Source organism: Balaenoptera physalus, assembly GCF_965194825.1.
Source record: "Balaenoptera physalus genome assembly, chromosome: 11".
Classification (NCBI taxonomy): Eukaryota; Metazoa; Chordata; class Mammalia; order Artiodactyla; family Balaenopteridae; genus Balaenoptera; species Balaenoptera physalus.
The window spans coordinates 101,381,843-101,406,884 of NC_138896.1; the positions used below are offsets into that span (position 1 = coordinate 101,381,843).

The window sequence follows — 25,042 nt, forward strand, 5'->3', positions numbered from 1 at the left end:
TGGGATAAAACTAAATTTAGAAGGGTTCTATCTTGTCAACACTTGGAAAGTGAAAGTGCTTCACACCAAGTTTGTCTCGCAGAGTTAGAGTGAACTCTGGGCACTGTGGTGTATGGTGCTTGGAGTTGCCAGGTCTCAGGCATAGAGGAAAAGAAACCAGAGTGAACAATCCCCTAAATGACTCCCTAGGTCCTTTTACCTTTGAACCCCAATCCATTGTCAGCTTGTTCTACCTGCCAGTGATGAAGAAGGAAATCCCAGGGAAAAATGTGCCAGGGAAAAGAAAGAGTGACAAAAGTGTTTGCTGCTGTGACTTCAACTGCCCCTCAGAGCCCCTCCCAGGGCAGGGATAACTCCCAAGTGCTGTGGGTCCCTCTGGCCACACCAACGCTGTGCAGGAGGGATTCTATCTCCTTCAGATTATTTCATTCATTACTTCACTGGCTTGCTCTTTTATTCAACAAATAATGATAAGGTTCGTATTCTGTACCCAGTGCAGTGCTATCCAGTCGTGATAAAATGATGAACAAGGTCAGTACTCTCCAGGAAAGGTGCGAACAATAAACAGATAAACAGATAACTGTTTAATGAGAGTTGTGACACTTCTAACCAAAGAAAACTAGTGCTCCAGAAAAACTCATCAGTTGATTCCTGCTTTCTAGGGCAAATATGGAGAGGTTAGGAGGGAGCCTTGAGCACCTCCTAGTGAGTGGTGTGTGCCACTAATTGGATAGAATTTAACTTTGGGTGATTCTTTCAGTCCACCTAAAGAATTCAGTCACCACAATCACTTGTATTGGAGAGGTACAAATATTGATGACTTGAAAGTTCTTACAGTGTGTAGAAGATGTAAGTTACTTAAATGTCCATTTTGATTTTCTTGAAAGTAGTTTTCCCCAGCCTGTTTCTCTTAGATTTACAGAAATTCTTAAATATGCATAAATATTTTAAAAGTTAAATTAGAGTGAATTGGGTCTTCCTTTTCCTATTTTAAGAATAATGTATGGATTGGGAAAATGTTACATCTGATGACTTGAAGAATGATGGTTTTATTGCTTTTACTGTTTCCTTTACAGTGCTTAAAAGGTGTCAGGAAAGTTGACTTCTACATAAATTTTATTTTATTTTATTTATTTATTTGTTAACATCTTTATTGGAGTATAATTGCTTTACAATGGTGTGTTAGTTTCTGCTTTATAACAAAGTGAATCAGTTATACATATACATATGTTCCCATATCTCTTCCCTCTTGCGTCTCCCTCCCTCCCACCTTCCCTATCCCGCCCCTTTAGGTGGTCACAAAGCACAGAGCTGATCTCCCTGTGCTATGTGGCTGCTTCCCACTAGCTATCTATTTTACATTTGGTAGTGTATATATGTCCATGCCACTCTCTCACTTTGTCACAGCTTACCCTTCCCCCTCCCCATATCCTCAAGTCCATTCTCTAGTAGGTCTGCATCTTTATTCCCATCTTGCCCCTAGGTTCTTCATGACCTTTTTTTTTTTTTTCTTTAGATTCCATATATATGTGTTAGCATATGGTATTTTTTTTTCTCTTTCTGACTTACTTCACTCTGTATGACAGACTCTAGGTCCATCCACCTCACTACAAATAACTCAATTTCGTTTCTTTTTATGGCTGAGTAATATTCCATTGTATATATGTGCCACATCTTCTTTATCCATTCATCTGTTGATAGACACTTAGGTTGCTTCCATGTCCTGGCTATTGTAAATAGAGCTGCAATGAACATTTTGGTACATGACTCTTTTTGAATTATGGTTTTCTCAAGGTATATGCCCAGTAGTGGGATTGCTGGGTCATATGGTAGTTCTATTTTTAGTTTTTTAAGGACCCTCCATACTGTTCTCCATAGTGGCTCTATCAATTTACATTCCCACCAACAGTGCAAGAGGGTTCCCTTTTCTCCACACCCTCTCCAGCATTTATTGTTTGTAGATTTTTTGATGATGGCCATTCTGACCAGTGTGAGATGATATCTCATTGTAGTTTTCATTTGCATTTCTTTAATGATTAATGATGTTGAGCATTCTTTCATGTGTTTGTTGGCAATCTGTATATCTTCTTTGGAGAAATGTCTGTTTAGGTCTTCTGCCCATTTTTGGATTGGGTTGTTTGTTTTTATGATATTGAGATGCATGAGCTGCTTGTAAATTTTGAAGATTAACCCTTTGTCAGTTGCTTCATTTGCAAATATTTTCTCCCATTCTGAGGGTTGTCTTTTGGTCTTGTTTATGGTTTCCTTTGCTGTGCAAAAGCTTTTAAGTTTCATTAGGTCCCATTTGTTTATTTTTGTTGTTATTTCCATTTCTCTAGGAGGTGGGTCAAAAAGGATCTTGCTGTGATTTATGTCATAGAGTGTTCTGCCTATGTTTTCCTCTAAGAGTTTGATAGTGTCTGGCCTTACATTTAGGTCTTTAATCCATTTTGAGTTTATTTTTGTGTATGGTGTTAGGGAGTGTTCTAATTTCATACTTTTACATGTAGCTGTCCAGTTTTCCGAGCACCACTTATTGAAGAGGCTGTCTTTTCTCCATTGTATATTCTTGCCTCCTTTATCAAAGATAAGGTGACCATATGTGCGTGGGTTTCTCTCTGGGCTTTCTATCCTGTTCCATTGATCTATATTTCTGTTTTTGTGCCAGTACCATACTGTCTTGATTACTGTAGATTTGTAGTATAGTTTGAAGTCAGGGACCCTGATTCCTCCAGCTCCGTTTTTCTTTCTCAAGATTGCTTTGGCTATTCGGGGTCTTTTGTGTTTCCATACAAATTGTGAAATTTTTTGTTCTAGTTCTGTGAAAAATGCCCACATAAATTTTAAATGATAATTTAAAGGTGTGAGATATTTTTAACCCTGTTTGGTACTCAACATTAGCAAAACCATTTTTGTGTGATAGGCAAATATTTTAAAAAGAGTAAAGAACAACAAAATACAATGAGGTGAAAATTTGGTCCTACAATAAAGATGAAAATTTTTTTGGTTTTTAAATTGGGGAAAGGAAGGCTCAAAGGGAGACAGGATATTTATTTTCATGTTGCAGAAGTGTGATTACACTAAATTGTCTTCATCAAAAGATCAGTTCTACATTTCTGAAGGAGACTGGCAAGGGGGTAGAGTTTCAATAGCAGAAAAGGAAAGTATAGCTACGATATCAAGGGGAGTGTGTCAGTTAATCACTAAAGACGACTAATAATAATTTGGTCAGTTTCAGGTACCAGTTATAATACATACTTCAAAATAATTACTCTGTAGACTTAAACATTAGTTTGAAAACAGGTGACTAAATATACAGGATAATAGTTGATAAGTAACAGAGCATATTTCATAGGTTACATACATTCTTGCTGTTCTTCATCTCCTATTGCTGGGGGGAATTTCCTTATATAGCCATATTTTAATCTCAGAAATGAAATCCATTTGGTTGTTCGTTTCTTATTCTAGCATCATTATATGTATAATGTACAAATAATTACCCTTGAATATAGGATGTGTGTGTGATCCTAAACGGACATATGAGTCTTAAGCTGGTAGGTGTTTCTTATTTATAATGGAAGGGATAAACCACTTATAGCAATCATTTCAATGGGTAGTGAGGAAATAAATCTGCTTCACCAGGATTTTCATTACTAAAGTTTGGGTCACTGTTTAGAAAATGCACTGCATTGGAGGCATTTCACAATCGCGATGTTTTACCACAGCTACATAAATGCAAGTTTAAGTAGAGGGCTGGATGTATCTTTATTTGCACTTGTTCAAAGGTAGAAAGGGATTTTGGCAGGGAAGGCATCTGTGCAACAGCACAAAGATTTTGCATTTCCACAAGTTGAAATTGATGGAAATGTATTGCCATGCTTGGCTTCTTCCTTTTTTATTTCTTGTAAGAAAAGGTATTTCTCTCCCTCCCTCCGTCCCTCCCTCCTTCCCTCCCTCCTTCCCTTTAATTTTCGTCCAAAGCCTTTATTCAGTTGATTTTTTTCACCTAAAATTTATAACCCTTGAACTATAAATGAAACATAGGAAACTCAATCTTTTCACATATTTGTATAAATTTTAATAAGACATTTATATAAAATGTTTTAACGACAGTCTAAGGGTGACCTGTAAAATTGCTTTCAGTGGCTCTGTAGTCAGTACTATGGACAGAACTTGGCCTAGACTACAGTAATCTAATACCCTTCCTTATTTTATGCTTATTGTTCAAATGTTTTAGCAACAATTCAGGAAAGTATCATAGTTAAGAGTTTAGAAGTTTGCATTAGGCTGTGTCAGGTTTGAGTATTGCTCTGTCTGTCTTACAACTTTGTGACCTAAGGCAAGGTCATAGTCTACTTTCAAGTCTCAATTTCTTCTTTTGTAAAATGATTTAATAATAGTATAGTATACTAAAGTATAGTGAAGACTTTTTACTGTTGGTTAGATAAGGTAATGCATATAAAACTTTTAGTGATAACCAACAAAGACCTACTGTATAGCACAGGGAAATATGCTCAATATTTTGTAATAACCTATAAGGGAAAAGAATCTGAAAATTTTCATATATATATATAACTGAATCAGTGTGCTGTACACCTGAAACTAACACGATATTGTAAATCAGCTATATTTAAATGAAAATAAATAAGTAAATAAATAAAATTTAAAACATTAAAAATAAACCCCAATCTTTTAGAATATTCTTGCCACATGATGAAGAGTTAAATAAATAGTACATATTATTTCTAAAGCAATGATGACAGGAATATGTAAACATATTTTCTTAGGACAGTGAGGGAAATGTTTTTGCTAATGTGTCACAGAGAACTTGGGAAGTCAAATGTGGAGAATGCATAAACTTAGTAAGAAAACACACACTTTTCTCTCTTCTGATTGTTGTTACCCCATGTATTAAGTACCCACATTTTCCCAGGCATCATGCTAAGCAATGCACGTTCGTTATTCCTGCCCTTCAAAACAATCTTATACTAATTAATAATGTAACCAACTCAGTGAGGTGAAATATTCACCACAGTGAACACTAGTGAACAGAAACATGAGGCTTCGATTCCAGATCTTCTCAATACCAAATCCCATTTTATTTCTACTGCACTTCACTAGCCCTATAATTGAGGAGTTACTCAGGTGCAGACCGTCGGTAGACTTGGAGGCTTTCTCACAGTGGCTTTGGATTTCGAGTCAGGAACGGAGAGCCTCCCCCTGGTGGTCATAGAGCAGAACTGCGTCAGGGATGGGCTGCATGGAAAATGGTGGGTCATCTACCGTCAGGGCAAGACTTGACTGTAATGTTCACCTAGAAAGGCTGGTTTAGAAATGAGCTTTACAGAGGTGGTAACCAGCTTTAAACAATGTCAAATGGGTAAACTTGAGGCAAACTGCCCTGAAAAGAGAAAAGTAGATTAATATTGAGTAGAATTATCAGGGCTCAAAGAATTAACTTGAGTGTACCTTTGACATCTTTGGGGCAAAGAATTGCACTGTTGGGCTTTGTCTGAGCAAAGATCAAAACTGGCTTTTAGATACATGAGAAATCTTTATGCTAAAACAAGGGTAAGTGCTGGGAGAGTTTACAACCAGAATTTTGTAGGAGTTGATCATTCTTACAGGTAGATAAATCATACCTATCATAGTCGTCTGCATGCTAGTGTTAAGAGAAACAACTGGGGAGCATTCACTATAAAAGTAACTAGCTTAGAGATCCTGATGTTAGACCCTAAGCCATGCTCCTCATCTATGGCTGCTTCAGGTCTTCTCCTAGAGTATTTGGGATCCTGGGTAAATATTTTTTTTCAAGGTTTCTTTCTAAATGCGTAATTTTCTTGAACTAAAATCAGCATGTCAGGGCTATTCAGGTAGTCTAATCTCAAATGATCCTGAGAAATAAATACTGTGCCAGTCAAGAGGAATAATCTGCTCATTAAATTGTCCTCTTGGAACCAGGGTCCTGCTCTAGGATGATGTATATAGGCACAAGTTCTAGAACTCCTTGAGACATCTGGTTAATCCCACGTGCAGTAGAGGGTCAGAGAATTCTCTAAAGGCAAAAAAATGGGAATCAGAGGTCCATGTGTCTCCACTCAATCAGGACTGTCAGCTCTCTCTCAGCATCCAAATGAAACTTACAAAATTTTGAGAAAGGCCCTCCAAAGTGCCAGAAGAGCTGAAATGATGGTGTTGGGGCAGGGAACCCCCTTACCTGGGTCTAAGGGTGTTAGTGAGCTATCAATACTTCATAATGTTCTTGTGAAGAATAAAATAATGCATGCAGCTTACTTAGATATTTCCTCATAGGTGATCAGCACTCAATCAATGTTAGATGGCTAATGACGTCTACCAGTATTCATGAGATGTGTCAACTAAACCAATCTCTATACACGCTCCAGTTAGGCTGTTGTGTCTTTTGTTTCTATTAATGTATAAGAAGTAAAGCATGATTCACATTGTTAGCCAGAATGGTTAAAATTATTTTTCCTCCCAACCATCATGCTCTATGTAATTCCCATTCCATCCCCATTCCTTTCTCCAAGAGGAGAAAAAAAGGCCAAAGCATAAAAGTAGATGCTTCTTGTGCTGTTAAGAGGTGGTTGGTTGCATTTAGGTGGTCTACACTTCCATGCTATATGTGGCCAAACACACTTCCTCTTTGGAGCTCAAGCCCTGTATTTTAAGTAAATTGTCATAAGTATGCATGAATCTCTCACATCCTGATGGTGTGCCCTCATGTGGTGATTTCTTATCTTTTCAGATCCCCCAGATTAGTTATGCATCAACAGCACCCGAGTTAAGTGATGACCGTCGCTATGACTTCTTCTCTCGTGTGGTCCCGCCCGATTCCTTCCAAGCCCAGGCCATGGTAGACATCGTAAAGGCCCTGGGTTGGAATTATGTGTCTACTCTCGCATCGGAAGGAAGTTATGGAGAGAAAGGTGTGGAATCCTTCACGCAGATTTCCAAAGAGGCAGGTAGGAAGAGATTGCAATGATCAAGATGACCCTCTTTGAATGTCTGTGGCTTGTAGAGCTCTTTCAATCTTTATTAAACAAACACTGTTGGTAATTGCCCTATCCCTACGCTCATGTTCCCCCTTGCCTGTGAAGTAAATTTGCAAAGTCTTCATTTAAAACGCTTTGTTGTTTTGGCAGAGAATATTTTCAAAACTGTGAAACTGAAATCCCTTTAAGTATTAGTGGAAGAAATGGAGAGAAAAAAATAGGTACTAAAATTGATATGTGACTTCTGTGTAATAGATAATAGTGTGGATTGCAAGCTGTATATGGAAACATGAGCAAGTGTGGCTAAATGTGCCTCTTCATGTGTCCTTTCTCTCCGCCGCTCTCCAAAATGGAGAGAATTGTTTAAATTATGAGAACCCAACCACAGGGACACTTTGCTTTGAAGGGGAATGACACTGAGGGCTCTGAATGACTTGGCCAAAACAAAATTAAGTAAATTATCCAGGCAGTTGAATGTACTTAGACAAATAGTCTTTGAAACTTCAGATTCTTTTGAGAAAGACAGTTCTGTTAGGTGGCATTTAGAGAAGATTCTTTTATGTATGTTTATTAAGCTCAAAATGGAGGTAATGGGTTCGAATGTTTGGCCAGCTGGCTTCCATCGGGCAGATTTTGAAAAAACGAGACAAAATCTTCAAACTTAGGAATCATGACAATAAATATGCAGGCTTCCCCATATAGAAATATTGGATCTAGTAAACATTTTTTTTTTTTTAAATGCATGCTTGGATATTCCTAAAAAGCTCTTAGGCTAAAGTCTTGTCGTCAGTTTTGATGGTAAGAATATTATCCAACTTGTCATTGACCAGAATAGTTAACTAACCATAAAGCAAACAAACAAGCAAGGCAGTAGAAACAGAGATTCTTTTCACGAGGAAAGATGTCATAAATCCTGAAGACATGGCTTTGGGTATTTTGCTTTCAGACTACAGGCATCCTCAGGCATGTAATGCTCCCGCATATAGATGGTGTGTCTTTACATGGCTACTGAAAGAAGGAAGCCCCGACTTGTTTATGAATCTTGTGCTTTTAACTCAGCACCTTATCATGATCTCTAATTTGAAAATTTCATTGGAGGGCTGGGTCAGTCTTGTACTCTTCCTTCTGGCTGAAGTACTGTCACTGTTAACACCTTTGACTGCCGAGCTCCTAGTCATTTACACGGCTCATCCTAAACGCCATTTCTAGGTTCAAGCAAACATGCACACAAAACTTCCTGGATTCTGTCTGCTTGGTCTTGTGTTTCTAGTGGCTCCTCCCACAATAGTTATCACTCATTAGCATAATTTGCTGCTGTTGTTGATTTCTGTCTTGTCCCGTAGACTCTGAGAGAGATGGTGTCTGTCTGAGTCACGACTGTAGTCCCAGCTGCTTTGTTTCTAAGGGAAACATTTCTGGTATAATTCAGTGAGAAACTTTCTGATTAGGGAAGAAATCTTAACTCTGGCCTTGTGTCTTGCGTGCTGTGACTTATAAGACTCATTAACAACTGAATTCATGAATCTTTAAAGAAAAGCCTAACCACTTTTGATAGCTATGTGTTTGTTTCTTTCTTTGTTTCTTTGACTACTGCTTTGACCACAATAATGTGAGAGGCCCACTTAAAGACATATCTAAAATATGGGCGTAATAGCCAATAGGTAAGACGAGATGAAGAGAAAATATGGGTAAAATAGTAAGATAAAGCTCAGAAATAAAGTTCAAATACCTTCTTGTTCTACATAATTGCTGCAAGTGGATCTCAAATTTAATACTGCACTTTGTACTGGACAAAGCAAAGGACACTACCCATTTTGTTACAAAATGTACAGTGTTCAGAAGGTCAAAATCATGTTGATTGTTCAGTAAGGACAGGATCAAGACAAATGTTGGCCTTTATAAAAGACTGTATTTTATAGACAGGTCAGTGGTGAGTTTCGTAAGGTTGTTTATTCCTGGTGTCGCTTAGTGAAAACTTAAGATATGAGTCTGCTGTATGACTCTTCAAAAAGGAAGAGTTTTGGTAATATGGTCTGAGCTCCCCAGCTCATAATTTTAGCTAATCATATCAATATATTGAAATGACCCAACTCAAAAATAAAATTGTATTATTGGCAGCCATTTTGGATGAAATCCTTCAATCTGAAAGCCTTTGAATATGGGGATGAGTGTAACTAAACAGCCAGCTGCCGAAATGCCAGAAAACGTTGAGGGTTCAGGTAATGTCTTGCAATCAGTTCTTCTTCACCTTAAGTATTATGATAGTTGATGTGTATTGATATTAAATTTCTTTGGAACCGTAGCATATGTGCAATTAATTTAAGTGAGTTCACTTTTGTGCTTAACAAACACCCCTGCATTCAACTCCCTACCCATCCCTTCAAAAAAGAGGAAATAAAGAGGAGGGAAAATTATAATTGAAATGGAGTATGGTAAGTTTACTAAGTGTGTGTATTACTTCAAAAAAAACCTGAGATGGAAAACATGATTCCATCGTTTCTTCAGTGAGTGTCACTTCTGTGGGCCTCTCATATCGTGAGCATCTTGCTAACCCAAAGGTGATTCCAGTGTATAGAGATACATATTCATATTCCACGACCTCTAAGAAGAATCCAACTACTTCCTCTGATTTTTAGTCAAAGAAACAGCAATATATTCTAATTCAGAATACAAAGAAAAAGAATTTTTAAAATTTGCCCTTTTGGAATTTCGGGGAAGTATGCAAATTAGGGAATTTTAGGGAATTTTCAAGGGTAATTTTGAATGTTTACTTTTTTCCTTTGCCTGCTGCTTCTAGAACCTTACCCTCAAGAAAGATACAAGCCAAGGTGTATCTGTGGGAGAGGCAGTGTGGCATATACATAAGCAAGCACTGAGGTATCAGAAAGACCTGGATTTGAATAATGGGCTCCATTGCTTCTGTGCTGTACAACTTTTGACACATGATTGAACTTTCCAAGCCTCAGATTCCTAATATAGAGAATGAGATTAATGATGATCAGGTTGGCAAAATAAATAAGATCATGTATGGGGAACACAACACCCAGTGACACCTAATTCTTAGTGTTCCACACTAGTTTCCTATAAATCAGTAGCATTATTGCTTGAGTTTCAAAAGTTTGAAAATAACTAGTGATAGATAACATTTGCCTTTAGTTGTAACTCAAAGGTTATTTATATATATATATATAAATATACATATATTTATGTATGTACTAGAATAGCTGAGTTGCTATTCTTTTTCTTAATTTGAATAATATTTATTTATCTATTTTTGGGTTTTTTTGTTTTGGGGATATATGTTTATTCCTTTTTAAATTAAATTTAATTTTTTTATACAGCAGGTTCTTATTATCTATTTTATACATATTAGTGTATATATGTCAATCCCAATCTCTCAATTCATCCCACCACCACCCCCCGCCCCTGCTTTCCCCCGTTGGTGTCCATACGTTCTCTACATCTGTGTCTCTATTTCTGCCTTGCAAACCGGTTTATCTGTACCATTTTTCTCGATTCCACATATACGCGTTAATATACGATATTTGTTTTTCTCTTTCTGACTTACTTCACTCTGTAGGACAGTCTCTAGGTCCATCCACGTCCCTACAAATGACCCAGTTTCGTTCCTTTTATTGGCTGAGTAATATTCCATTGTATATATGTACCACATCTTCTTTATCCATTCGTCTGTCAGTGGGCATTTAGGTTGCTTCCATTACCTGGCTATTGTAAATAGTGCTGCAACGAATATTGGGGTGCATGTGTCTTTTTGAGTTATGGTTGCTATTCTTACTAATATGCTTCCATCGTATAAGAAGCATAACAAGGAAAGGAAGTGAGCTATTCAGATTGTCCTATGTATGTGGTGTGTGTGTGTGAGGGTGGGGGGAGAGCACGAGCATAAGCTCGATGTTGTTTCTATGTTCTGCTGGAAGGTTCCAACGAGTTACTTCCATTCTTTCTAAACAGTTTGACTTTGAAGATAGTGGTTCTTCTTCTTTATAAATGTCTGTAAGAGTTTCACTCTGTTAAAATGCTTTAGTTCCAAAGTTTAGACTTAAGTCCTGAATCAAAGGCTGCTTGTAAAACGGGAGCCTGAAAGATCTCCACTATGCATGTAGGCATAGAACATGGGGTGCACGCTCCTTTGTCAGATTCTGATAGAACAATCAAGACAATGATGTCAGAAAAAGAAGCCATCCTTCAGCAGGGGGCCATCTAATTTGTCTGGGACATGAAGGCTTACATACAGTTTCTCTAAGCTGTCAGAAAACCTCAATAATTTTCCTCTCATGTATAGTCATGAGATATTTAAATATGCCTGGATGCTGCTCCTTGTTGAACTTGCAGAAAGGACTGTAACATGATTTTCTCAGATGATGAGATTTTTGTAAAACAGTTACATTTGCAAAAATCGCCCTCTATGTTTGAATGGATGCACATGCAGTATCGAGAAAAGCAATTTATTGATTAGTATCACAGAGAATGAGAGACTATTCACTCCCAATACGCTTTAAAATTCATGTCAACATAATAAACTAAACAGAGTAAATTAGACCTAAAGACTCCTTTTTCTAAGTGAGGGGCAAAGGAAATGCTTATGATATCATAAGTCACTAATATAGTCCAGATCATTTGAACCAAATTTGGGTCAAGGTTTACAAGAGTAGGGACATCACATACAACTCTTCTCGTCTGCCAGACAATTTTCAGAAGAATCCCATGACCACTGCTTCACAATATGACAAAAATAGTCATGATTTGTTACTGCCATGGTGTCGTGAGACATATCAACTGTTCAAAACCAGAAAGAATATTTGAGCTATCTTTTGATATTTCATGCCAGTCACTTAATACAGTTATTTCAGTTATTCTCATTATTAATCAGGTAAACTCTAGAACTTGTTTTTATTTAATACTTTATCTTGACCTAGAATATTCTTACCTAGCATAACTAGGTGAAGATTTAATTGACTATTAGTAACTATTATTCAGTCCTCCATTTTTTCTGGACCTTAGGAACTAGTTGGATTTGTTCATTATAAGATTCTGTTCTTATTAGAGGATTCTTTGATCCTCTTTGCTTCACAGATGCAGTGCTCTCTTTCGTTGGGTTGTTGTCAGTCTTCCCCACCTGACTGTAACCTCTGTGAGGTCAAGGACTTTGCCTTGGGACCCTATCATCTAGCCTAACTTTTGGCGTTTACAAGGCATTCAGCAACTATTTGTTAAAGGAAAGAGAAAAGGAAGGAACAGTTGTATTTCTCCCTTTGCCTCTTAGGGAGAAAACGGCATGTAGAGGGAGGACGTGTGATACATAATTTTTAAGATATATAATTTTGTGACTTGTGGGTCACAAAAATTGTATCCTAGATCTGTTTGCTCTGGTACGTCACAGTTACCCCCACCCTAAATCTACTTTATTCTTCCGTGTTACTGTCCCCACACAAAATTTACAGCAGTGTGAGGCAGCAAGGCTATAATTCCCAATACCCCCACTTATGTGTCTGTGTTAAATTTGAGGATTTTCCAGTTTGTTTGTTTTTTTTGTCTCTGTCTATATCATGGTGAATATAGAAAATTCTGAGACCTTTTAATGTCTGGTTGGAGTGTTTCCTTAATGAACTGTTCAGTGGTCCCAGCTTAAATACAGGTGTTGAATAAGGACTTAATTTCAAAATACAAAATCACAAGCACTCTCATGATATCATCTATTTTCAGTTGTGCTTAAAACTAAACTGTAAGTTCCTCAATAAGAAGCTTTATTATTTTATTTTAATTTCTGGACCCTCAGTGGTTAGCACCACATTTTAGATTTTAACCCATACTGGATCTTTTAGCACATCTTGAGCATGTCCCCTCATCCCCATTATCTTTACAGTTACTTTAGTTCTGAGCTCCACTTTATTCACCGTGATTCACAGCTATGGTTACTCATGCCTCCAGATTAGCTCCTCCAATATAGTATCCATTTTACTAAAATGATCATCTGTCTAAAATACAAATACAGCCATTCTGTTATCTGTTCCTGGCTCCCCTTACCCCAGAGGATTGAGTAAAACGTGTCTAGCATGGAATATAGGTCCTTTCTGACCTGGTGTCTGATTTAATCACCCATCTCACGCCACACTAGGCCTTCCATCTTTAATTCCCACCTCAGGTCCCCATACACACACTCCTTGCCCCACCACAGTCTAACTTCTGTGGGTTTCAGGATATTCTGTGCCTTTGCTAACGCTTTGCTTTCTGTGTGGGTTACCAGCTAACTACAATCTATTTTTCCAAAACATAACTCCTTGGGAAAAAAAAGTTATCCCTGCCTTAGTCTTCCTTCATGGTCCTGTTTTGCATCACAGTGTGTACATTTGTCTTTTTAAATAGCACAGCACCTTAAAGTCCCTCTCCATGAATAAATTCATGGAGAATGACCAATCGATCAAGTCTTGATGAGAGAATGAGGCTGCATATCACTCCTAAGAGGCCAGATATTCATGTCGCCGGCCTCCTTCGAAGCTAGGGCACAGCCATGTCACCCAGTCTCGGCTAATCAGACACACCCAGACGTACCCACCATAGATGGATCAAGAGCTAGGGACACAAAGAAGCAGGGGCCATGGAAAACCCATCTTGTTGACAGCAGCAGCAGTGACATCCGTGTTCCAGGGGTAGATGTGTTATCCAGCATGAAATGGCAGCAGTAGTGTAATCTCCAGCTTCCCACTTCCAAGAGTAGCAGCAGCAGTGCCCCCGCTAACTTGGTTCTGTGGTACTGTTTTAGCTTTGGTTCTGACAGCCTAGTGATCCTTTGTTTCAACTCATTTTGTAACTTTGGTTCCCTGGTCTCCCCGGTGATTCTGCAGATTATCCAAAATAATTTAAATAAATGTTTTTCTACTTAATCTAGAGAGACTTTACTTCAGACGTTTGGCTTTTACCTTCATTAATGTAACTGAAGAGTGTTGCTTCTATGAGTTCTGTAACACCTTGTGCATAACTGTCATGGAATTTGTTGCATGTTACTGTGATCATTGTAATCTATCTCATCGTCTCCCATGTGAATGTGAGCTTATTTTTATTTTTTTCTTCCTTTTTTATTGAGGTATAATTGACATACAACACTATGTAAGTTTTAGGTGTACAGCATGAAGATTTGGCTTACAAACATCATGAAATGATTATCACAGTCAGTTTAGTGACCATCCATCATCTCATATAGATACAGAATTAAAGAAGTAGAAAAAAAATTGTTGTGATGAAAACACTTAGGATCTACTCTCCTATCAACTCTCATATATAACATACAGCAGTTATGTATTTTATCACTGAAAGTTTGTACCTTTTGTCTGCCTTCATTCAGTTCTGCCTCCCTCCACCCCTTGCCTCTGGTAACCACGAGTTTGACCTGTTTTTCTATGAGTTTGTTTGTTTGTTTTTGAAGTATAATTGACCTACAACACTATGTCAGTTCCTGTCACACAATGTAGTGATTCAGTATTTCTATACATTTCAAAATGTTCACCATGATAAGTCTAGTTACATACAGTATGTCACCATACAACGATATTACATAGTTATTGACTATATTCCCCACACTGTACATTTCATATCCATGACTCATTTATTTTAGAATGTAAGTTTATTGAGGGCAGCAATTATGTTGTATTTGACTTTCCATACTTGAGGATAATGTCCAACAAAGATTAGGCTCAATAAATGCACACTGAATTTTAAAATACTCTACTAGTAACATAAGAGGCGATGACTCCAAGTTTATAGTTGGTACAGTAAAACTGTTGGAAGATTTTCCAATTTTGGTTTTCTAAAGTTATCATTAATTGGCTATAATAAACTGACATTATAGAAGAAAAATAGGAAAAGAAATCTGGTGATAGGCCTACACTCATACATTGAATATCTGAGTACTTTCTTTGGGTGAGATACTCTTCCAGGATAAAAATAAGTAATAATTATAGTAGTAACAACAAAAAGACAAAAAAAAGATCTGCTTTCTAAGACTAGAAATACATAAGTAGAGCAGTGAACACAGCCTTATTGGGGCATGCTGCAAAGGAGAACTCTGGAAGAAGGTAGATGCTTAGCTAAGCGGCAAAGATAAGTAGAAGTTAGCAGACAAGGCTGCCCTAAATAGGGTGGTGCATGACATTTTAGGAAAAGAGTCATGTTAAAAACCCCAAATAAAGTTGTTTAATGGTATTTAAATTTTTAAATGGTATAAGAGAAATAGCATCACTTAGAAAAATTTTTGACTGAAATTACTAGATGGAAAGTGCTCTTCGACCCAACATAAGAAGTATTGCAGAATATGCTTTGGCTTTTGGGCTAAGAACTTGTGGTTCTGGCCCTAACTCCTACAATAACTGACTGGGAGCCAGCATCCTGCTGCTTTGGTTTGCAAAGTCATCGTATATTTATTGAGAAAAATAGTCTCCCTTGATTTAGAGAATCCTCCGATCCATATCACCCTGATGGCAAAGATGGGCTTCCTCTAGGCAGTAGAACGTCATTGTTGAAGTGGGACTAACATGGATGATAAATGAGTGTTTTTGGTGCACGGAGACATAGACAGTGAAAAAGCATATCTTAGCAGTTCCTCCTCATCTCTTCCACTTACCTTCACTGCACCCGAGCAATGTGGAGGAATGCGAAAAGATCTGAAGATAAAATGAACCCCTCCTTTATTCATTGACTTGGGTATGGTTACCATATGTTGCATGTGCTAAGGAGAAAAAGGACTTGGGATTCTGGCATTGAAGTTAAAGGTTTAGTGAAAAGGAACATAGGTCATCTTTTAATATTGGAGTAGAGGCTCAGATCCAGAAAATTCTTTTGAACAATAGATTTTCTTGGTCAGTTGAGTAGAGGGGAAGAGAATCATTTTTCTGGGGTAGCTTACTTCAGAAAGTAACCATGCTTTTGTAATAGTTATCATTATACCACTAAACTTGACAGGCCAGAAAGTTTGATTTATTCTCCCTGTTTAATGACACTTAGCATTAGCCTTCAAGTGAACCTTTCTTTTCCCAGGGTTTACAAAAATGTTCATTGGGAAAGACTCCCGGTTTTGAATCTCATAGGTTTTGATTAATGTCAGCAAAAGAGATAAAATATTGGAAGAATATTAGTTAGCTTATAGAACAGGAGGGAACTATATAAAACCTAAGTTTAAATGCTTATGGGGCCTACCTATGTTTTGCTTGTGGGAAAGTAGGACATCTTGATTTTGAGTCCCGCTAAGGCTGTGCACAGTGAGAAAGAGTTATTTCCCAATGTAATTTCAGTGATCTAACCAAAAGGTGGGGTGGTCACAGTCTAAAAAAATGCTGCCTTTTGGGTTGCCTTTGCCAGAGTGTTCCACTCCACTGGAACAGGCAAGTATAGGCACCCACACAGAGAAATGCAGTGCTCATCAGAACAGAGGCAAGGAGGTAGGCACTGGAATTAGTCAAATGGATAGGCCTGAAAAATAGAAGGACACTCCAGTCCAAGAAACATTAAGTTAATAAAAGTTTCCTTGGAAAATATCTATTTACTGGAGCTCAACTCTTTCCTAAATTATTTTGTATTTTGAACAGCTCCACGCGTGTAAATGTAGCCCCTTTGAGACCTGCACAGAGGGATCTGTTTACCTTTTATTTGGCAAATGGATCCCTGCTGTTAAATCTTTCAAGAGATTATAGGAAATTCTACAAAGCCCCACATCAATTGCATTAGCGCTCCCCAGGCAAACTGAAGGACAGCTAGATGATCAAGATCTCTGGCAGTAATAGTAGCCATCCTAAAGACGTACTGCATTAACTGACTGAAATACTGTGACCTTGTGTAGCTCCAAGTTTGCCTTTTCCCAGTTCTTCACGTTTCTTGTTACTCTTTTGGCTGGATGTCATAAATAGCAAGCACTTAAAACATATTGCCAATAATTATTAGATGGCATTATTCCATTGCATTAATATTTTAGAGGTGGTATTATTTATCAAGCAAGCTCCTTTTTGGGTAGGTATGACTGGGATGTCCTCACTCTCTACAAGCCATGGTAGTAGGATGACCCTTTGAGAAACTAGCATATAGGTTACAAAGTAGGCTTTTACATACAAGGGGAAACATTAAAAGTGAAGTCATCATAATAATGATGAAGGTCTCAAGAGAAAAATTCAAGGTATATATTTAGAAGAGCTTAAAAATAAATGATGCCTACTAAAAATGTCAACATATAAAAAAGGTTAATTTTCCTAAGGTATTAGTGATCCTTTGGATTTAAATTTGGAAGTTTAAAAAATCAACATCACAACGGCATACCCAACATACGTTTTATGAAAGAAGATAAATTCCCTTGGGAAGGATGAAATTGTCAGAATTAAAACTACAGAAAGTTTGATGTATGGTGACTAATTATATAGAAATATGTTGTTCTCAATGTCTTAATCCTAGAGGCCACAAAAATTATAGCTTCTTCTGGTCAAAATTTTTTAGCAAAAATGTAGTTACTGCTTTGCTCCATATAAGGATCATGAGGGTTATTTTCTAAAAAGCTGATATACAGTGATGCGCTTAGTACAAATTCTACTCTGTACACATTTATTTATTTATGTATGTATGTATGTATGTATGTATGTATGTATGTATGTATGGCTGTGTTGGGTCTTCGTTTCTGTGCCAGGGCTTTCTCTAGTTGCGGCAAGTGGGGGCCACTCTTCATCGCGGTGCGCGGGCCTCTCGCCGTCATGGCCTCTCCTGTTGCGGAGCTCAGGCTCCAGACGCGCAGGCTCAGTAATTGTGGCTCACGGGCCTAGTTGCTCTGTGGCATGTGGGATCTTCCCAGACCAGGGCTCGAACCCGTGTCCCCTGCATTGGCAGGCAGATTCTCAACCACTGCGCCACCAGGGAAGCCCCCTACTCTGCACACTTTTGATTAACTAATGTAAATTGTGTTGTCAGTCTGTTCTTATGGGTGCTTTGTTTAACAGTTACCAGCGAGTAATTAAGAAGTAGAAATTAGTATGGCTTACAGTAGACTCACAGAGCACATCCTGCTTTAAGGTTTGCATCATTTATCTATTGGGATCCCAGTATATTTTTCCCCGGCTTTCTTGAAATATAATTGGCATATAACATTATTGAAGTTTAAGGTGTACAACATGATGACTTGATACACTTATATGTATTTCAAAATGATTACCATGGTAGGGTTAGTCAGAGCATGTCACCTCACACAATTACCGTTTCTTTTTTTGCGGTGAAAACACCATCTTACTGTCTCAGCAACTTTCAAGTATCTAATACAGTATTGTCAGCTGTAGTCATCTTGCTGTACCTTAGATACCCAAAACTTTCTTATATTATAACTGAAAGTTTGCACCATTTGACTGCCATGTCCTAATTACCTCCTCCCTAGCCCCTGGAAACTCCATTCTACTCTCTGTTCCTTTGAGTTCAGCTTTTGAAACTTCCACATATAAGTGATATCATATAGTAATTGTCTTTCTCTGACTTATTTCACTTAGCATAATGCCTCCAAGTTCCATCCATGTTGTTGCAAATGACAGGATTTCCTTGTTTCTCATGATGGAGTAGTAGCCCATTGTGTGTATGTGTGTATGTGTGTATATACCGCATTTTCTTTATTCATCCATCCCTATATGGACATGTAGGTTTTTTCTCTATGTTAGCTCTTGTGAATAATGCTGCAGTAAACATGGGAGTGCAGATATCTCTTGGAGATCCTGATTTTATTTCCTTTGAATATATACCCAGAAATGTAATTGCTGGATCATATGGTAGTTCTATTCTTAATTTCTTGGGGAACATTCATACTGTTTCCCACAGTGGCTCTACCAATTATATTCCCACCAACAGTGCACGGGGGTTCCTTTTTTTACCACATCCCTGCCAACATTTGTTATCTCTTGTCTTTTTGATAATAGCCATTCTAAAAGATGTGTGCTGTTATCTCTTCATGGTTTTGATTTGCATTTCCCTGATGATTAGTGATGTTGAGCATCGTTTCATGTACCTGTTGGCCATTTGTATATCTTCTTTGGAAAAATGACCATTCAGCTCCTCTACCCATATTTTAATCAGACTGGTTTTTTTTCCCCCCTTGGTCTGTATTTTTGCTATTGAGTTATATGAGTTTCACATATATTTTGGATATTAACCCTGATCAGATATATGATTTCAAAATACTGTCTCCCATTCTGTAGGTTGCCATTTCATTTTGTTGATTATTTCTTTTGCTGTGCAGAAACTTTTTAGTTTGATATAATTCACTTATTTATTTTGACTTTTGTTGCTTGTGCTTTTTGATGTTATACCCAAAAAATTGTTGTCAAACGCCAATATCAAGGACCATTTTCCCTGTTTTCTTCTGGGAATTTTGCAGTTTCAAGTCTTCTGTTTAATCTACCCAAGTTCAATTTTGTGAGTGGTGTAAGACAAAGTCCATTTCATTTTCATGCATTGATTATCCAATTTCCCAATACCACTTATTGAAGAAATTATCCTTTCCCCATTAGGTATTCTTGGCTTTCTGTCAAATACTATTGACCATATAGGCAAGGGTTTATTTCTGGGCTCTCGATTCTGTTCCGTTGGTCTATGTGTCTGTTTTTATGCCAGTACCATACAGTTTTGGTTACTACAGCTTTGTAATACAGCTTGATACCTGAAATATCATGACTCCAGCTTTGTTATTCTTTCTCAGGATTGCTTAGGCTGTTAGGAGTCTTTGTAGTTCCATACAAATTTTAGAATTTTTTCCCATTTCTGTGAAAATTGCCACTAGAATTTTGATAGGGATTGTATTGAATGTCTGTCTAGGGTTTGGGTAGTATGGACATTTTAACAATATTAATTATTCTGAGTCATTAACATGAGCTGTGTTTCCATTTATTCATGTCTTCTTTAATTTCTTTCAAAGTCTTGGTTTTCAGTGTACAGAACTTTCATCTCTTTGGTTAAATTTATTCCTAAGTATTTTATTGTTTTTGATACTATTGTGAATGGGATTGCTTTCCTTATTTGTTTTTCAGATGTTTTGTTGTTTATGTACAGAAATACAACTGATTTCTGTAGGTTGATTTTGTATCCTGCAAATTACAGAATTGATTTTTTAGTTCTATCAGTTTTTTGGTGGGGTATTTAGGATTTTCCATATATAAAATTATGGCATCTGTAAACAAAGACAGTTTTACTTCTTCTGTTTCAATTTGGATGCCTTTGTTTCTTTTTCTTCCTTGATTGCTCTGGTTAGAATTTCCAGTACTTTAATAAGAGTAACATACTAAATAGGAGTGGTGAGAGTAGGCACATTTGTCTCATTCCTGATCTTAGAGGAAAAGCTTTCAGTCTTTCACTGTTGAGTATGATGTTAGCTGTGGGCTGATCATACATGGCCATTATTTGGTTGAGGCATATTCCTTCTCTACCCAATTTGGTTTTTTTTTTTTTTTATCATGAAAGAATCCAGTATTTTTTCAGATGCTTTTTTTTTTTTTTTTTGGCATCTGTTGAGGTGATCATATGATTTTTATCTTTCATTCTAGTGATGTAGTGCATCACATTTATTGATTAGTGCATGTTGAACCATTTTTCTATCCCAGGGAAAAATCCTACCTGGTGTATATTCCTTTTAATGTGCTGTTGAATTCAGCTTGTCAGTACAGTTTACTTTTGAACAATGTGAGGTTTAGAGGTGTCTACTCTCTAAAAAATAAAATAAAAAGGAAATTCCCTGGAGGTCTAGCGGTTGAGACTGTGCACTTTCACTGCCAAGGGCAGGGGTTCAGTCCCTGCTTGAGGAACTAAGATCCTGCAAGCTGTGTGGCATGGCCAAATTAAATAAATAAATAACTTTTAAAATAATAAAAAATAAAATAGAGGTGTCTACTCTCCACACAATCGAAAATCCACATAAAACTTTATAGCTGGTCCTCCCTGTCTGTGGTTCCTGAACTGCAAATTCAACCAACCATGGGTCATGTGTTACTATAGTATGTGTTTGGGGGGGAAAAAACATCTATACGTGGACCCACACAGTTCAAGCTCATGTTGTTCCAGGGGCAACTGTATTTTGTTGAGAATTTTTCATTCTATAGCCATCAGGGTTATTGGCCTCTGGCTTTCTTTTCTTGTAATATCCTTATTTTGCTTTGGTATCAGAGTAATGCTGGCCTCATGAAATAAGTTTGGGAGTGTTCCCTCCTCTTCAATTTTAAAGGAATTTGACAGGAATTGGTATTAATTCTTCATTAAATGTTTCGTAGAATTCACCAAGGAACCCATCTGATCCTGACTTCTTTTGGTTGGGAGATTTTTGATCACTGGCAATCTCCTTACTTGTTATGGTATGTTCAGATTTTCTGTTTCTTCATGATGCAGTCTTGGTGGTTTTATGTTTCTAGAAATTTATCCATTTCTTCTAGATTATCCAATTTCATGGTGAATTATTATTCATAATAGTCTCTAATGTTCTTTATAACTTCTGTGTTACCAGTTTTAATGTCTTTTCTTTCGCATCTGATTTTATTTATTTGATTCTTCTCTCTTTTTTCCTTAGGTTTCTGGCTAAAGCTTTGTCAATTTTGTTTCTCTTTTTTAAAAAAACAACGTTTAGTTTTGTCAATCTTTCTGTTGTTTTTCTGGTCTCTATATCATTATTTCTGCACTAATCTTTGTTATTTACTTTCCTCTTCTAACTTGGGGCTTAGTTTGTTCTTCTTTTTCTAGTTCTTTGAGGTGTAAAGATGTGTTGTTTATTTGAGGTCTTTTCTTTTTACATAAATGTAGACATTTATTGCTATAAAATTCCCACTGAGAACTTCTTGTGCTGCATTCCAAACAGTTTGGTATGCATATTTTTTTTAAAATTTCCCTTTGATTTCTTCTTTGACCTATTTGTTGTTCAGGAGTGTGTTGTTTAATCTCCACATACTGTGAAATATCCAGTTTTCTTCCTGTTATTGATTTCTAATTTCAGACCACTGTGATTGAAAAAGATACTTGGTATGATTTCAGTCTTCTTCAATTTGCTAAGGCTTGTTTTGTGACCTATCATATGATCTGTCCTGGAGAATGTTCATTGTCCTCTGGAGAAAACTGTGTGTTCTGTTACTGTTGAGAAGAATATTCTGTATATGTCTGTTAGGGCCGTTTGGTCTAAAGTATGGTTCAAGTTTAACATTTTTTTATTTATTTTCTGTCTGGATGATCTATCCATTATTGAAAGTGGGATATTGAAGTCTCCTGCTATTATTGTATTATTTATTTCTTCCTTCAGATCTGTTAGTATTTGCTTAATATATTTAGGTGCTTTGATGTTGGATGCATATATATTTATTATTGATATATCTTCTTGATGAATTGAATTGACCTATTTATCAGTATCTATGGCCTTTTTTGTCTCTTGTGTAGTTGTTGTTGTTGTTATTAATGCAGGCTTAATTCCCTCTGATAGAAGTGGAAAGGCTGCTTCTACTGGTAAAAATTACTCATCAGAATTTAGGGACTCAGTGTCCTCAACCCTATCAATTTCTTACCAAATGTCTGTATTCCAACTTCCAGGATTCTGTTCCTTCCAAATAAATGCCCTTGTTTTAACCATAGATAGCCTTTGAAGCATGGTATTATAGTTTTTGGCTTAAAGTCGGTCATGTCTGATATAACACACCTCTGTTCTCTTTTGATTTCCACTTGCATGGAATATTTTTTTTTCATCCCTTCATTTTGACCCTATGTGTGTTCTTAAAACTGACGTGAGTCATGTATAGTTGAGTCTTGTGGGTTGTTTTTTTAATCCATCCAGTCACTCTATGCCTTCTGATAGATGATTTAATCTATTCACATTAATAGTAATTATTGATAGGTAAGGACTACTAATGTCATTTTATTAATTGTTTTCTGGATGGTTTGTAGTTCTCTCATTCCTTTCTCCCTCTCCTTCCGTCTTCCTTTGTGATTTGGTGATTTTCCATAGTATGCTTTGATTCCTTTATTTATCTTTTGTTTATCTACTATAGGTTTTGCTTTTGTGGCTATCATGAGGTTTACAGAAAACATCTTATAAATATAATAGTCTTTTTAGGCTGGTAACAACACAACTTTAATTGCATACAAAACTCTACCTTTTTACTCCCCCACCCTTTTATATTTTTGATATCACAGTTTACCTATTTTTATATTATGTATTTATTAACCTACTATTGTAGCTATAGGTTTTAAATACTTTTTAATTTTAACCTTTATACTAGAGTTAAGTGTTTAAAACACCACCACATTACAATATTAAGTATTCTGAATTTGGCTCCATACTTGAATCTGATTACATACTTACCTTTCCTAGTATGTTACATATTTTTATACATTTTCATGTTACTAATTAGCTTCCTTTCATTTTAGGTTGAAGAACTCCTTTCAGCATTTCTTGTAAGGCAGGTCTAATGGTTATGTACTCCCTCAGATTTTGGTTATCTAGGAAAGTCTTTATCTCTTCCTTATTTCTGAAGGACACTTTTGCTGGGTAGAATGTTTTTAGTTCGCATTTTTTTTCTCTCATCACTTTAAATCGATCCTTCCAATCTCTCCTGCCCTTTATGATTTCTGCTGAAAAATACAGTGATAATCTTATGGGGGTTTCCTTGTAAGTTACAAGCTTTTTACTCTTGCTGTCTTTAAGATTCTTTGTCTTTGATTTTTGACAGTTTTATTATAAAGTATCTTGGAGATCTCTGAGTTGAATCATTTGGCAACCTATAAGCTTCATGAACTTGGATATCCAAATCACCTCCCAGATTTGGGAAGTTCTCAGTCATTATTTTTGAAAAAAACTTTGTACCCTTTTCTCCATCTTTTATCCTTCTGACACACCAATAATTCACATATTGCTTCTTTTGATGGTATCTGGTAGATCACATATCCTTTCCTCTTTCTTATTTTTGTTGTTGTTGTTCTCCTCTAACTGGATAACTTCAAAGTTTCTGTCTTCTAATCTATAGATTCTTGTTTCTGCTCGATTCATTCTGCTATTGATGTTCTCTATTGCGTTTTAAAATTTCATTCATTATATTCTTTAGCTTTAGAGTTTATTTGGTTCTTTCTTAAGATTTCTCTTCGTTAAACTTCTCATTTTGTTTCTGTGTTGTTTTTTCTGACTTCGTCAAATTGTCTGTGTTTTCTTGTACCTCACTGATCTTCCTCAAAAGAGCTATTGTGAATTCTTTATTGCATGAATTGTAGATCTCCATGACTATGGGATTGGCTATTGGAAGATTATTGTGATCCTTTGGTAGTGTCATCTTTCCTTTATTTTTTATGTTTCTTGAAGTCTTACAGTGTTGTATTTGCATTTGATGTTGCAGTCACCTCCTCTAGTCATTACTAACTGACTTCAGGAGAGAAATAACTTCCGTCAGTCATGATGGGAAGTCTGAGGCTTTCTTGGTCCTTCTGTGGATATGCCTGATCCATGCTTCTTGCTCCCTCTTGTGGCAGAATTCTTAAGTTTATATGTCTTTTCTAGTCCTTCAACACACCAAGCTGGGTGCTGGCAGATTCCCTTTTGCTTTCCCAAGGGTGGAGCTAAAGCTCAAGTTTGTGGTCTCTCCCTGGTCCACAGATTTTTATTGGCTTTGTACACACAAGTTCACTAGATGTCTGCCAAAGCTCATGCTTGCCATCATCAGGGGCACAAATAGAGAGCCAGTCACAGTTTGGGGTGTGGGGGTGAGGTACATGGAGTGCAGGGGGGCTCCATGCACCTCACCCCAACCACTGTGGGCAAGTTGTCCCCCGCGGTTCATGGGTAGACTTCTTGATGGTGTCTGTGATGTACTTAGTAGGATCTACATCCCTTTAATGCCTTCTGAGAGTCCCATCTGCCTCTTTCCCAGTGTGTTTTTATCCCTCCAGCCATGCAACTCAGGACTCAGGATGGGGTGAGATAGAACTGGGCCTCTTTGGCAGTGTCCCACACAGTGAGCTGGGTGCTCACTCCCATGTTCTCCTCCCCGCCCTGG

General features: G+C 37.1%; 1 protein-coding gene and 2 long non-coding RNA genes across 21 annotated transcripts in view; 1 reads left to right on the top strand and 2 right to left on the bottom strand.

Moving 5' to 3' along the window:
- The window catches only part of LOC309637603, a 102,546-nt gene extending 95,843 nt beyond the window's left edge, over window positions 1-6,703 (bottom strand). Inside the window, exon 1 of the long non-coding RNA XR_014250698.1 lies at window positions 1,589-6,703. This is a non-coding gene — a long non-coding RNA (uncharacterized lncRNA). The remainder of the gene's footprint in view (window positions 1-1,588) is intronic.
- The window catches only part of GRM7 (glutamate metabotropic receptor 7), a 1,143,247-nt gene that overhangs the window by 566,726 nt on the left and 551,479 nt on the right, over window positions 1-25,042 (top strand). For 18 of the 19 annotated variants that reach the window (XR_014250531.1, XR_014250532.1, XR_014250533.1 and 15 more), the window contains one exon: window positions 6,767-6,983. Coding sequence is in view for 9 of the 19 variants with exons in the window: in XM_082412139.1 (XP_082268265.1) it covers window positions 6,767-6,983 (217 nt within the window). In the remaining 10 variants the exon portion in view is untranslated. The remainder of the gene's footprint in view (window positions 1-6,766; window positions 6,984-25,042) is intronic. The other variant, XR_014250540.1, reaches the window with a different exon arrangement.
- LOC309637593 overlaps window positions 17,661-25,042 on the bottom strand; it is a 140,511-nt gene continuing 133,129 nt past the window's right edge. Inside the window, exon 2 of the long non-coding RNA XR_014250689.1 lies at window positions 17,661-19,951. This is a non-coding gene — a long non-coding RNA (uncharacterized lncRNA). The remainder of the gene's footprint in view (window positions 19,952-25,042) is intronic.